This window comes from Loxodonta africana, chromosome 5 (assembly GCF_030014295.1).
Source record: "Loxodonta africana isolate mLoxAfr1 chromosome 5, mLoxAfr1.hap2, whole genome shotgun sequence".
NCBI lineage: Eukaryota > Metazoa > Chordata > Mammalia > Proboscidea > Elephantidae > Loxodonta > Loxodonta africana.
In genome coordinates, this window is record NC_087346.1 from 117,433,021 (window position 1) to 117,447,496 (window position 14,476).

Here is a 14,476-nt window from a genome sequence, read left to right on the forward strand (position 1 = left end):
TTTAAAACGGCCCTGTTCAAAGTTAAAATCCTAATGAAAGTTACTCTGAACCAAAGAACAGGGTAGAACTGCCCCACTGAGTTTCCGAGAAGCACCTAGTAGATTCGAACTGCCAACCTTGTGGTTAGCAGCCATAGCATTTAATCACTACGCAACCGGTGTTTCCAGTACTAAAAAGGGAATGCAAATCATTGATGATTTTCGCTTTAAATCTAAACTAACCCTGAAATGTTTTTTAACCTAATAAGCTCAAACTCAAACTTAAACAAAGAAAACAAAAATTCTAGCTGATAGTTCAGAATGCTTTATTTGGAAGTATATTTTTCTCTGCTAGTCTTAAATGCCAAACTTTGATATAAGTGATTCGGTTCAAATGTATTGTCAAACACAGCCATGTTTACGTTAGCACGAAGACTAAAGTGTGTGTGCGTATGCGTGTGTGTGGCTGTGTGGGAGGGTCCTGCCTCGGGGGATTTGGTGTCTACATGAGTCAAGGGACCTTTTGCACCCAATGCAGCAAGTCTCTTCAGGCTCTTTTCTGAAAGAGCCTCTGCATATTTGCTGTGGGCAAGGGTTAGGTGAGAAACAGGCTTGTACTAGGTTGCCCAAACCACATCACCAGTAGTGAGTCCCACTGCCAGACAGCTTACTTGCGATGAATGGAATCTAGGAGATTCTGGTACGCCGGTCTACACCAGAACTCCCAAGCTTCTTCTACTGACTGGTTTAAAGTAGGCTGAGATGACTTCTGGCCTTTTTCCTGTAAGATTCTTAACTGATGTTCAAATTTCTTAGGCTACCAGTTCTTGAGCATTTAGTGCTAGGTTCTGCACCAGGAGCTTTACATGTATCAGTTCTTTTAATCCTCATAACCCTATGATAAGAATTATTTAGGAACAGCTACAGGTAAGTGCTCAGCTGCTAACTGAAAGGTCGGTGGTTCAAACTCACCAGGCACCCCACGAGAGAAAGATGTGGCTTTCTCTCTTTATGTGCTTCCTTAAAGATTACACCCTAGAAAACCCTATGGGACAGTTCTCCTTTGTCCTACAGGGTCACTATGAGTCAGTTTGGTTTTGGTTTATGGTATGGACTCTGAGCCAGACTGTCAGGGTTCGAATGCAAGCTCCAATGTTCATTAACTGGGAATCTACTTAATCTCTGTGCCTCAGTTTCCTTATCTATAAGATGGAGGATCTGATAATAGCTCATACAGATATTATGAGGACTGGAATGAGCTAATACATGTAAAGAATTTAGCACAGGGCCTAGCACATAAGAAGGCACTCAAGAAATTTTAGCTTTTATTTTCACCTTTTTAAAGGTGACAGTATTAAGACTTAAAGAGGTTAAATGGCTTTTCCCGAAGTCACACAGCTAGTAAGCAGAAGACCAAGATTTGGACCTATATCTCTCTGACCCCAGAAAAACTATGCATTTATTCAACATGCTATGTGGCCTAAAATCAGACTTCCCAATCCATTTAAAAACTGTCATATGTTGAATAGATGGAATTGCATAAAAAACCAAACCAACCTATTGCCATCGAGTTGATTCTGACTCAAAGCAACCCTGTTGGACAAATTAGAACTACCCCATAGGGTTTCCAAGGAGCAGCTGGTGGATTCAAACTGCCAATCTTTTGGTTAGCAGCCGAACTCTTAACCACTACACCACCAGGGTTTCCAGAATTGCATGATCCTGTACTATTTACCCAGAATTTTTTAATTTTTACACTGACAGACATTCACTTTTTGAAGTCTACTTATTGTTTATTTCCACAAGTTATTGTTCCACACCTCCACCCCAAGTAGAATCTTGTCACTGAACACAGTATTTCTCACTAGTTGGAATCGACTGGATGGTAACAGATTTTTGGAGCCCTCGTGGCACAGTGGTTAAGAGTTTGGCTGTCAAACAAAAGGTTGACAGTTCGAATCCACCAGCCGCTCCTTGGAAATCCTATGGGGCAGTTCTGCCCTGTCCTATCGGGTCGCTATGAGTCGGAATCGACAGGACAGCAACGTGTTTATTTTAGACAGTCCGCCCCCCCGCCCCGTGCCGCCCCGTGCCGCTCCCCCCCACCCCCCATACGCACAAACACACACTCGCCTTTGTAAATTGGGTATTCTAAGCTAATTTTTAAAAGCACAGTGCTGGTGGCAGCTTGGCTTTTTACTTGGGGAACTATGGCCTTCTTGTTAGGTGCCATAGAAGTCAAGCTGGACTCATAGTGACTCCATGAAGCTGAGTAGAACTGCCCCATAGGGTCTCCTAGGCTGTAATCTTTGCAAGAGCAGATCACTAGTTGTTATCTTCTGGAGAGAGGCTGATGGAGTCCAACCGCTGACCTCTTGGTTGGCAGCCGAATGCTTAACCATTGCGTCATCAGGGCTCCTTCCAGGATTCCTTACTTATTAGAAAGGAAGTGTTCATAATACTGACGTACAACCCTTTTGAGGCAGTCTCTGACCATTGAGTATGTTGTTGTACTACCAGAACTCCTGAGTATGAATAAAAAAAAAAATTAATTCTTAATGGTTTAGTATCTGAAGTATAATTCTTTATTTTTGTTCACATAGCCCAGAGATAAGCTCCATGAGGACAAGGACCGTCAGTAGCTAGCAGTGTGCCTTGTCCATAGTAGATGATTGTTTTAGTTTTCTAGTGCTGCTATAATAGAAATACCACAAGTGGATGGCTTTAACAAAGAGAAATTTATTCTCTCACATTCTAGGAGGCTAGAAGTTAGGGTGCCAACTCCACAGCAAGGCTATCTCTCTTTGTCAACTCCGGGAGAAGGTCCTTGTCATCAATTTTCCCTGGTCGAGGAGCTTCTCAGCACTGGGACCCCAGGTCCAAAGGACGAGCTCTTCTGGCTCTTGTTTCTTGGTGGTATGAGGTCCCCATGTCTCTTTGTTTGATTCTCTCTTTTACATCTCAAAAGAGATTGACTTAAAACACAATCTTGTAGATTGAGTCCTGCCTCATTAACATAACTGCCGATAATCCCACCTCATCAACATCACAGAGGCAGGATTTGCATAGGAAAATCACATCAGATGACAAAATGGTGTACAATCACAATACTGGGAATCATGGGCTAGCCAAGTTAACACACATTTTTGGGGGACACAATTCAATCCATAACAGTGATCAATAAAATATTTGCTGAATGAATGAAGACAAACCCTTCTGTGTCTCCTTTGAAATCCTAAGAAATTATTGCTTACATGTATGTTTTAGGAGCTCAGCCAGCAACTTTTAGATAGACAGCCCTTCTTCCAGGTCTCATAAACTTGACTATGGAAGTTAAATGGAAAGCATCTTAGAATGAGGAAAGCGGCATGTATCTTTAATATATCTCAGAATTTAGAATTTGGTCCAGAAATTAAGGTCCTAAAATTTGGTCCTGAACTTGCTCAGCATAGTAAACACAGGAAAACTGACTGTTAAAGTCAGCAATAGAAATCTGTGTTATTTAGCCTCCATGATATTCTCTGCACATTTTCTAGACCAGTGGTCAGCAAACTTTTTCTGTACAGGGCCAGATAGTAAGTATTTTATCTATTTGTAGGCCACCCAGTCCATCTCAACTACTCAACTCTGCTATTGTAGTACAAAACCAGCCACAGATCACATGTTAAAAAAAAAAAAAAAATTGGATATGGTTGTTTCAATAGAACTTTATTTAGAAAAACAGATAACGGTTTCTGTTGGGCCAATGGGCTAGGCTGTAGTTTGCCAACCCCTGGTTGCGTGTATAATTGAAGTTAAACATTCTCCTACATCTCTGCAAGAGTCATATTTCCTGTCTTTAAAAAAAAAAAGTTGCCATTGAGTTTAAACCAAGAATTGCCAGGCCTTTCTTGCAAGGCACCTCAGAGTGCATTCAAACCTTCAGCCTTTCAGTTAGCAGCTGAATGCATTAACTGTTCGCACCACCCAAGTACTCCAAACCAGAAACCAGTTGCTGCTGAGCCAATCCCAACTCATAGTAACCCCATGTGTCCAAATAAAACTGTGCTCCACTGGGTTTTCAGTGGGTGATTTTTCAGGACCAGATCATCAGGACTTCCTTCTGAGGCGCGGCTGAGTGAACTCAAGCCTCCAGCTTTTCTGTTAGCAGCTCAGTGTTAACCATTTGCACTACTCAGGGACTCCATCAGCTGTGTGGTTCCCTTCTTTAAAGAGATCATTTATCTGTTAATGTATCTAAGCCTTTGGCCTCAAGAATTCATTTACCAGTACACCCTATAATTTATTTAACTATGGGATATCAGACAGAGGGATAAGGAGAGTGGAGTTTATAAACTACAAGATTTTCTTGAACGTGTAAATCCAATGTAGCATTTTTAATGGCCTCTATTGAAATTTTGATTTTACTGAACCTTATTTTTGTCCGTTTTGCATCACTTAAGCCGCGTCACTTGTTTTTAAGCCAGTGTTTGTAGTTATGTAAAAGACGGTTAACTTACCTTAACATTCTTGAATGCTTGCCTGGTGCAAATTAGATTTATGTATGTGCGTGTATGTATATATGTATGTGTGCATTTATTCCTGTCTTAGCTGAAAAACTATGGAGATGGCTTGCAAGACCACATAGAAAATAAGATGAACAATATAAATGCCTAAATCCACAGCATTGAGAACATAGAAAAAAGAGTAAAAAATGAAACTATAGCCAAAATTAGATGAAAATGAAAGTGTGATGCAATGTCCTATACATTTACTAAAGTTAGAGTGAAAAATTCAAAAGGAAACTTCCTAGTAGCCAAAGGAAAAAGGGAAACAGGGCCAATAGTATGGCTCATTTTTTCCACATGATGAAAAGGTGGGGATCGGGGAGGGAGGCTTTTCTTGGCCTATTAATGTAAAAAATAAGTATAACTATTTTGAATTTTTTAAAGAGATGATTATGTTACTGACACCAGCAGATTTCAGACTGAAAGCCAACAGAATTTTTGATGAAATGAATGGGTAGGAAATGCGAATGACTCTCACAGTCTGACCATTTTAAGACTGTTCCGTATAACATGGTAGTTTCAAAGTACAATAAGGAAAACAGAGTCACCTCCACCTATCTCAGCAGGGCAGTCAGTAAGCTACAGAGTCAGTTAGACTTTAGTCGGTTCATGTTTTATTTAGTACAACACATGAGACCTTGCATTTTATATATGTACCTGATAATTCCTTTGCAGGTCACAGGTATAAACACATTTGTCTGTACAAATGATTCTCTTAAGAATATATCCTTCTCTCTTCTATTTGGAAGGAGGGAAAGAACTTCATGTTCAAATCTGATATTGGAGCTAATGTATCATTTTCAAACTTATACTAGAAAAAAAAATTCATTTTAACTAGATGTGTTTTCAAACCAGCTTTCAAGAATTTGAAGAGCAAAGTCAATAAAAAGTAAGAATAGGAAGCCACATCAAACAGGTGTTTTTAAAGAACTGAGAAAGTTTATCTTAAAAAATTACTTTAAAATTGAAAGAATTCATCTAAAGTTTTCACCAGAAGTTTGGTTGGAAGATAATAATTACGGACATTTCTTGAGCACTTAGAATGTTCTAGACACAGTTCAAAGTGCTTTGTGTGTATTAACCCACTTACTCCTCTGAACAGCTTAATGAGGTTAATACTAACATTATCACTCCCGTTTTACAGATAGGGAAACAGAGGTATGGAGCAGCTAAGTTCCTTGCTCCAGGTTACACACCTAGGTAGTGTTAGAGCTGTGATTCACACACAGCCATGCAGTGTGACTCCAGAATCCACAAGCTTACCTGCAAAACTCTACTGCTTCTTTACGTGAAAGCAAATGAACCAGAAGGATTGCTTTAGCCAAATGGCAAGTATCTCAGATTTCTTTCGTCACTACAGTTTTTTTTTTTTTTTTTTTTTAACATTTACTGTGCTTTAGGTGAAGGTTTACAGAGCAAATTAGTTTCCCATTAAACAATTTATATAAAAATCATCCCCTCACATTGGTGGCAGTCCCCGCAACGTGTCAGCGCTCTCCCCATTACCACCCTGATTCCCCTGGTTCCATTTGTCTCTTTTTCCGGCCTTCTCATCTTTGCTTTGGGGCAGATGTTGCCCTTTTGGTTTCATACAGATAAATGTTCTATTGTTTTTCTTTAGATACTCAAACTCAACTATCCTTGAATTTTCCCTTAATGTTCTTGTTATAAGCTTTTAAAAATGGGTGATGCCCTGGGTTCCATGGTAAATGATGAAATCTTATGCAGCCATTAAAAATGATGCTTATACAAAGAGTTCGAAGAACACGGAGGAATGCTTATAAAACAAAATAAAAGCAGGATATGAATTTGTCAAAAGCCAAGCTCCACCTTCCCCCTGCCCTCAAAAAACCAACCTCGCAAAAAAGATGTTTAATTGTTGTTATCACTGGTTGGCAGAATCAGGGATGATTTCTTTTCCTCTTTACTTTTTTTTTTTTTTAATTTTCCATAAAATTTACTTGGCTATTTTTATAGTTTAAAAACTGAATGACACTTCATTTTTTTAAACGGTCAGTCAGAGCCTTTCATTCCAAAAGCATAGTGTGCAACTCGTACTGCCAATCTTTTGTATAATCTGGGATCATGGCCACAAGCCCTGTGCCATGTGAGTGAAGACAGCACGGTTTAGACCTGCACTGTCCAGTCCGTAACCACTAGATATTTAAACTTCAGTTAGTTAAAATTAAACAAAATTTTAAAAATTCAGTTCCTCCATCTCTCTAACCACATTTCAAGTATTTGGTAGCCACATGTGGCTAGTGACGACAGCATTAGGCAGCACAGATAAACATTTCCACTGTCACAGAGAGTTTAGAAGAAATGGACTCTGGAGCCAGAAGGCTTGGAATCAAGTCCTAGTATGAATGGATACTTGCTGTGTGAAAGGGACAATTTACTTAACCTCTCTGAGCCTATTTCCCCGTGGGACATACTACCATTTACCTTGTACAGAGGTTAAGAAGATCAAATGAGATAAATGCTATCCTGAGGCTTACCAGGTAGCTGTTGCTTCACAAGTCTCTCATTTTGAACTGAATCTTGCTCTCTGTGTACTGATTCCAAATCTGTGATAATCTTACTGTTCAGAACAAGAATTTTGCCTGAAGGACATCGTAAAAAATCAGACTTACCACTCTTACCACAGTTCCTAGGCTAAGTTCTTGGCAAGTAGATGTTTCATAACTTTTTTATTAAAAGCTTCGGTACACAGCTCGGTATATGTTTTGTATTTTATTGTTCTTATATAACACCTCCTTAACGTTTTCCTTAACAGTTTTCACTGTAAATTCATTCTTCTATTTCTGTTCCTCCAATGAAAAAAGACTATCTTAAGAAAAGAAAAGGGGTGTATTCACCCAAGAAATAAACGGGCTAAATGCTATAATTAAAAGGAAATTACCCTGAGCTTACAGGGCAGGAATTAAGCCAAAGATGTTACCATTTGCTGCAAGAACCCAAGATCTTCAGGTTTTCTATGCTTTCAGAGCAGTTGGGGGTACTGATCAAGCGGAAGTACTTGCTCACTCTGATTTTTTTTTTTTTTTCCGAGTCACTTCTGGTTTTTCCTGTAAAGCAACTTGACTGTCTTAGAGCTTCTGCATTTCCAGAGCAAGTCTCTTATTTCTCATGTCAACCACCTGATGGCTTATTATAAGCATGACTTGCGACTTTTACAAAGCACCAGCAGTCGAGTTCCGGATCACTTTGGCGCAGATCTCACACTCACCGATGTCTTCCCTTCTTCCCGCAGGTTTCCGCAAGCCCTGGATGCCTTTGACATTATGACTGCAGAGGATTCCACCGCAGCCATGAGCAGCGACTCCACCATGTCCTCGGCCAAGGTGCCCGAGGGCGTGGCCGGCGCGCCCAATGAGGCGGCGCTGCTGGCGCTGATGGAGCGCACGGGCTACACCATGGTGCAGGAGAACGGGCAGCGCAAGTACGGAGGCCCGCCTCCCGGCTGGGACGGGCCGCACCCGCAGCGCGGCTGCGAGGTCTTTGTGGGCAAGATCCCGCGCGACGTGTACGAGGACGAGCTGGTGCCGGTGTTCGAGGCGGTGGGCCGCATCTACGAGCTGCGCCTCATGATGGACTTCGACGGCAAGAACCGGGGCTACGCCTTCGTCATGTACTGCCACAAGAATGAGGCCAAGCGCGCCGTGCGCGAGCTCAACAACTACGAGATCCGCCCGGGACGCCTGCTCGGTGTGTGCTGCAGCGTCGACAACTGCCGTCTCTTCATCGGTGGCATCCCCAAGATGAAGAAGCGCGAGGAGATCCTGGAGGAGATCGCCAAGGTCACCGAGGGCGTGCTCGATGTGATCGTCTACGCCAGCGCGGCCGACAAAATGAAGAATCGCGGCTTCGCCTTCGTGGAGTACGAGAGCCACCGAGCTGCTGCCATGGCGCGCCGCAAGCTCATGCCCGGCCGCATCCAGCTGTGGGGCCACCAGATCGCCGTGGACTGGGCCGAGCCTGAGATCGACGTGGACGAGGATGTGATGGAGACGGTGAAAATTCTCTACGTGCGCAACCTCATGATCGAGACCACCGAGGACACCATCAAGAAGAGCTTTGGCCAGTTCAACCCGGGCTGCGTGGAACGCGTCAAGAAGATCCGCGACTACGCCTTCGTGCACTTCACCAGCCGCGAGGATGCCGTGCACGCCATGAACAACCTCAACGGCACCGAGCTGGAGGGCTCCTGTCTCGAGGTGACCCTGGCCAAGCCTGTGGACAAGGAGCAGTACTCTCGCTACCAGAAGGCGGCCAAGGGCGGCGGCGGGGCCGAGGCGGCGGCGCAGCAGCCCAGCTACGTGTACTCCTGTGACCCCTACACGCTGGCCTACTACGGCTACCCCTACAGCACGCTCATCGGGCCCAACAGGGAGTACTTCGTGAAAGGTTAGTGGGGCTCTACGCCCGGGTAGGCCTCCAGAAGCTCGGTCTACTGAGCAGGCAGCCCCGGAGGTGTTCCGGCTTTAATTTACTAAACTGACAGTGAACCTCCTTCCGTTTGAGTTTTGGTTCTGGGTTCCGTTCTTTGCTGTCACTTAAGGCCTCCACCTTGGTGGATTGAGAGAGATACAGGTCATTCCTTTCTATGGGCTGAGTGGTAAAATCATGGGGGTATGCAGGCTCTTCTTGCATTTTTTTTGTTTTGTCTTGCCGGATTTGGGGCTAGCCGGCTAATCTCTTAGTACTTTGGATAAAGCATGCTTGTGAAATTAGGTCTTTAAAATATCGTGGGTGGAGGATAACTTTTTTTTTTTTTTTTAAGAAAATCAGCGACTAAGATATAATGATACAAAGCATTAGGTGAAAACCAAAATACTTAGGTGCTGAGTTCTGGCCCTGTGACTTTAGTGGAGTCGCTTTCACCGTGGGTATGTTTCCTCGAGCATAAAATGAGGAAGGCAAATTAGCAGATCCCCTTCCAGATGTAACTTTTGTGTAGTCTGTGAATGTTTTCTCTGCTGAGGTTGCAGTTACAATGATGGTTACTCACCCTGCAGTTTCACTATTTGCACTAAGCAGATGTATCTTTACCAGCTTATTGAAGAACAAAGGTATAGTCACCTGCATCTTAGAATCAGGCAAACCACTAAATGCCAAGAGCCTTGGGTTAAGCTCTGCCTCCTGTACTGTCACTGTTGGTCGCTCATCATTTTCTGTGTTGTTATTATAAGCAGGCAGCATAAGAGGCCGAGGGCGAGGTGCAGCTGGCAACAGAGCCCCAGGGCCCAGGGGTTCTTACCTCGGGGGATATTCTGCCGGCCGTGGTATCTATAGCCGATATCATGAAGGGAAAGGAAAGCAGCAAGAAAAAGGATATGAGCTTGTACCAAATTTGGAACTCTCTGCCGTCAATCCCGTTGCCATTAAACCTGGTGCAGGTCAGTATAAACCAGAGTGAGGATGCATCTATCCAGCCTGAACCCCAGCCCTCTCTCTGCAGTGAGTCTAAGCCTTCTTTGGGCTCTTCCTTGGGCACATGGGTTCCTCTTCTCATAGGCAGCCAGAGGCTAGAAAATGAAAGCGGCCACCTGGACTGTCTTGTCTGGAACTTTATTGGGGTTGGTCTAATTCTGACCGTGCTTACATCAAACTTTCCAGTTATGGGTTTTTCATATGGGTGTCTGTCACCAGTTGTTAGGCTTGTTCCCACCTACGGCTGAGCAGGCAGAGCTGATGGGGGAAAATTGAAGACTATAAGGCTCTCTGTTTTTTCTGTTAGCTAAAAACTCTTTTCCTTTGTTGTTGTTGTGTGCTGTCGAGTTCATTCTAACTCATAGTGACCCCATATGACTGAGTAGAACTTCCCCACAGTGTTTTTTAGGCTGTAATGTTTATGGGAGCAGCTCATCAGGTCTTTCTCCCATGGACCCGCTGGTGGGTTCGAACCTTAGCAGCTGAGCAGTTAACCATTTGCACCATCAGTGCTCCGTGTCTTTTCTTTACTCAGGCCCATTTCTAACCCGGCCATCAGACACCAGGGGCTATAGCCTGTTGCCCATTTTGCATTGTTGGGAAGGTAGAAGATTCTCCTTCAACAGCAAATAGCGCTATTTGTCCCTTGTCATCATCTTAGCAAACAAGAACATCTGGGAACAAGGCAGCGGTGAAAGCTGTTGCAGCTGCTAATCCCCTGGATTCTAATTTCCAGTGTTTATTTCCTCTTCTTGCTGGATTGGGAATAGGAACACTCAAGTAATCCAAGCCAGGAACCTTGAACGTTGCTTCCACCACTAGGCCACACAAATCAGTTTGTCAACATCATCAGTGTCCATTGGATCACCTAATGTGAGTCAGGTCGTCAGATCCTAAACTGCAAAGAATTTTATTTAACTCCACATGTGAGTGTAGCACAAACTCAGTGTCAACACACACCACACATGCATCCAAACACATGGAAGATCTGCTCAGTGGATAGTTGGAGTGATACTCTACCAAACCTGTTTCTGGTTTCACTGAAGGTAGATTGCAGAGCTCTTTGAGCAAATCCTTGCTTCGAACCTCAGCTACCCTAATTTTCTTCTAGTTGAGGAATGTACACTCCTTTGGCTAGATAAAAAAGAGTTAAAGACCCTGTCATTTGGAGCCTGTGTTTGCCTTGGCATCATAGGGCTAGAAGGCATTTTCCCAATACAACTTCCTTTTGAAGTAATCCAGTAACAATATTTTTGCCTATGAAATTCTTTCCGCCATTAAATGACTCCTTAGACTGGATTTCTGTATGAATGCCACTGGCACTGTAAACAACGTAAAAGTGATTCTGTATCTGTCTATAATTCCGTAAAATAGAGCCTGGATACAGGAGTTGTCACTTTTGCTTGCTGGGAAAAACTCTGTTGGCAAGTTGCAATTGATTAAGGTTTAACTAGAGAAAAAGAACTGCTGGAAAACCTTTAGCCATATTAAGTCGTGTCTTGGGGCCTGAAGGAGAAATTTCTATGGGCTGGTAACCAGAACAATCTAGAGTTACTTAGTACCCCCCATGTGGCTAAAATTGATAACGCTCCGGATCCCATCCCCTTGGCCTCTCCTTCTGATTCATCCAGAAAATTAGAACTTTGTATTTTAGGAGAGGCACCAAGGCAGTAGTGAAGTATCTGTTGGCGGAAGACCAATGGAAGATGTGGTTGGGAAGACAGATAAAAGATTTGGTTTTGGTTTTAGGTATTTTCTGTTGGATGGCTGTACCATTGTTTAGCTTACAGTCATTTGTTTCTTTACCTTAGATCAAGTTAGTTTTTATTAAGTTAAATACACCCACAGTTGGAGAAAAAACATAACTGAAAAAATTCTTTGTGTATATATTTCATATTCTTGCTTATCCTTTCAACACACACACACACAAGATGGCATTCTCCCAAATCAGGGCTAGTATCTTCCTTTTTATCTCTCTTTACAGTACATTGAAGGAGCCTTGGTGATGCAGTGGTTAAAGCGCTTGGCTGCTAACCGACAAATCGGTGGTCTGAATCCACCAGCTGTTCCATAGGAGAAAGGTGTAACAGTCTGCTTCTGCCAAGATTTATAGCCTTGGCTCCACCATTGGGAAAAACAAGTCTTTAAGTAGAGTAATAAAATAACACATCTGTCAAAGTGTCTAACAGGTGCCGTACCAATAAAACTAAGTTGTATATTTAAAAATAAATAAATTTACAGCCTTGGAAATCCTATGTGGCAGTGCTGTTCTGTCCTGTAGGATCACTATAAGTCAGAATCGACTCAGCGGCAACGGGTATGATACATCGACTCTCAATTATTGTTCACTACAGATTGAGTAAGCAAGCACGAGTAAGCCCATGCTTACCTCGTTTGATGGGTAATCCATCCCCGTCAGGGATTGTAAATTTCAAAAGAGGCTTTAATTCTGTAACAAGGTGCTATGGGGTTGGAATAGAGACAAGTGCCAGCCATCCTAGAAGCAGAACCTTTGATGTGGTGAAAAAATGTTAAATTGCTCACTACAGATGATCTGGTAAGCAAAGTAAGCAATGTGCTTACCTTGCCTGTTGGATAATCTGCCCCTGCTCAAGCCTCTCATCTCACCCCTTATACTGAGCTTATTTTCTCAGAGTCTAGAAGGCCCTTTCTTGAACTGTAGAACACCAGGAGTAAGATTCAAAAATATTTTTCTGTAGAAATAGCAGAAAATGTTGGTGTAGAAAAGACTGCAGAAACTTCACTTTAGAGCCTCCCTCCACGGTGATCTATTGGAAGACTCTATACCCAGCGGGTTCCTTTTGAGAGACAGATATGGGGAGTTCCCTGCTTCCTCCCCTCCCTTCCCGTTGGGTGGCACCTCGTTACATGGCTTGTACTGAGAGCATTTGTTAACATGGAGAGACTCATGACTGTTAAACTTGGTTTTTAAAAATATCTTCAAGGAAGTGATGACCTTCCTTTGTGTCTGACCTGATTTTTTCCCTCTTGCGTTTCTTGCAGTGGCCATCCCTGCCATCGGGGCCCAGTATCCCATGTTTCAGGCCACTACAGCTCCTAAAATGATTGAAGATGGCAAAATCCACACGATGGAGCACATGATCAGCCCCATTGCTGTGCAGCCAGACCCAGCCAGTGCTGCTGCTGCTGCCGCTGCCGCCGCCGCCGCCGCTGCCATCATTCCCACCGTGTCAACGCCTCCACCTTTCCAGGTAAGGCTCTTGCTACAGACCTTGTAATTGGTGTGAAGCCTCTCTTTAGCATGGATTCATTTACTGTTCAGCACGGAGAATTCACTGTATGCCCAGCTCTCTCTAAGGACTATAGGGGGTGGGGAACTATGGGGTGGGTGACAGAAAAATTTTTTAATATAAGTCACGACAGAAAAAGAGAAATTTTCTAATACTGTTGCTGTATTAATGATGGGAAATAATATGCAAAAATAGCCTGTAATTTTTTCAGTGTGATAATATCGTAGGTACCTTTTTTTAAATGATACTGGATCCTGTTCTTATTGTAAGAGGCACCTGGGTGGCGCAAATGGTTTGTGCTCAGCTACTAACTGAAAGGTTGGTAGTTCGAACCCACCCAGCAGTGCCTTGGAAGAAAGGCCTGGCAATCTGCCTCCATAAAGATCACAGCCAAGAAAAGCCTATGGAGCAGTTTTACTCTGTAGCACATGGGGTTGCCGTGAGTTGGAATTGACTGGACGGCAATGGTTTGGTTTTTTTGTTGTTGTTGTTAAGGACCGACACACAGAATCCAGGGAGATATTTCATATTCCAATTGCAGATCCCCTGGGATATTTTTAAAGCATCTCTGCCCTTCATATGCATATGTATCTACACATGTATATGTACATATACACACATGGAGAAAGATGTCTGTATCAGTGTGTGTCCAGATATATAATACTTTCAATATCTGCCCTTAATCCTTTTCTTAAGCCATATCTCCCACTATTGTCTTATCTCCTCCCAAATTAGTCTTAACATCCCAGGCTCCTTCCCCCCCTCTGTTCATAAAATTCTGTTCTTTATCTGCAGTTTCTTCAGTCTCATCTCATCTGTAGAATCTTTATCATCCACCTAAGCCTGGGGAAATCCTCTCTCCTGTGCTTCTCATTGCCTATATTATTACTTGGCACATGACTGCTCTTATAGTCTATCTCCCTAGTTAAAATTAAGCTCCTCTAGGCCCAAAGCTATCCCTTATATTTATTTATACCTTCAGTGCATAGTACATAAAACTCAAACCAAACCTGTTGTCATCAAGTTGATTTCGACTCTTAGCGACCCCATATGACTGAGTAGAACTGCCCCATAAATCTTTATGAAGCATACTGACACATCTTTCTTCCTTGGAGCCAGGTTTCCTCACATACAGCACTTAAAAACTGAACCCAGACAGATTGCTATTGAGTCGATTCCGAATCATAGTGACCGTACAGGACAGAGAAGAACTCCTGCATAGAGTTTCCAAGGAGCGCCTGGTGG

The 14,476-nt window shown here is 43.0% G+C and overlaps 1 protein-coding gene across 29 annotated transcripts in view; it reads left to right on the plus strand.

Moving 5' to 3' along the window:
• Nucleotides 1–14,476, plus strand: part of RBM47 (RNA binding motif protein 47) — a 232,163-nt gene that overhangs the window by 159,668 nt on the left and 58,019 nt on the right. For 25 of the 29 annotated variants that reach the window (XM_064285884.1, XM_064285893.1, XM_064285885.1 and 22 more), the window contains 3 exons: nt 7,780–8,933; nt 9,719–9,925; nt 12,984–13,192. In XM_064285884.1, the coding sequence (XP_064141954.1) occupies nt 7,780–8,933; nt 9,719–9,925; nt 12,984–13,192 (1,570 nt within the window). Of the gene's footprint in view, nt 1–6,532; nt 7,028–7,779; nt 8,934–9,718; nt 9,926–12,983; nt 13,193–14,476 lie in introns of those variants that run through there. The other 4 variants (XM_064285889.1, XM_003411311.3, XM_064285910.1 and 1 more) reach the window with 3 other exon arrangements.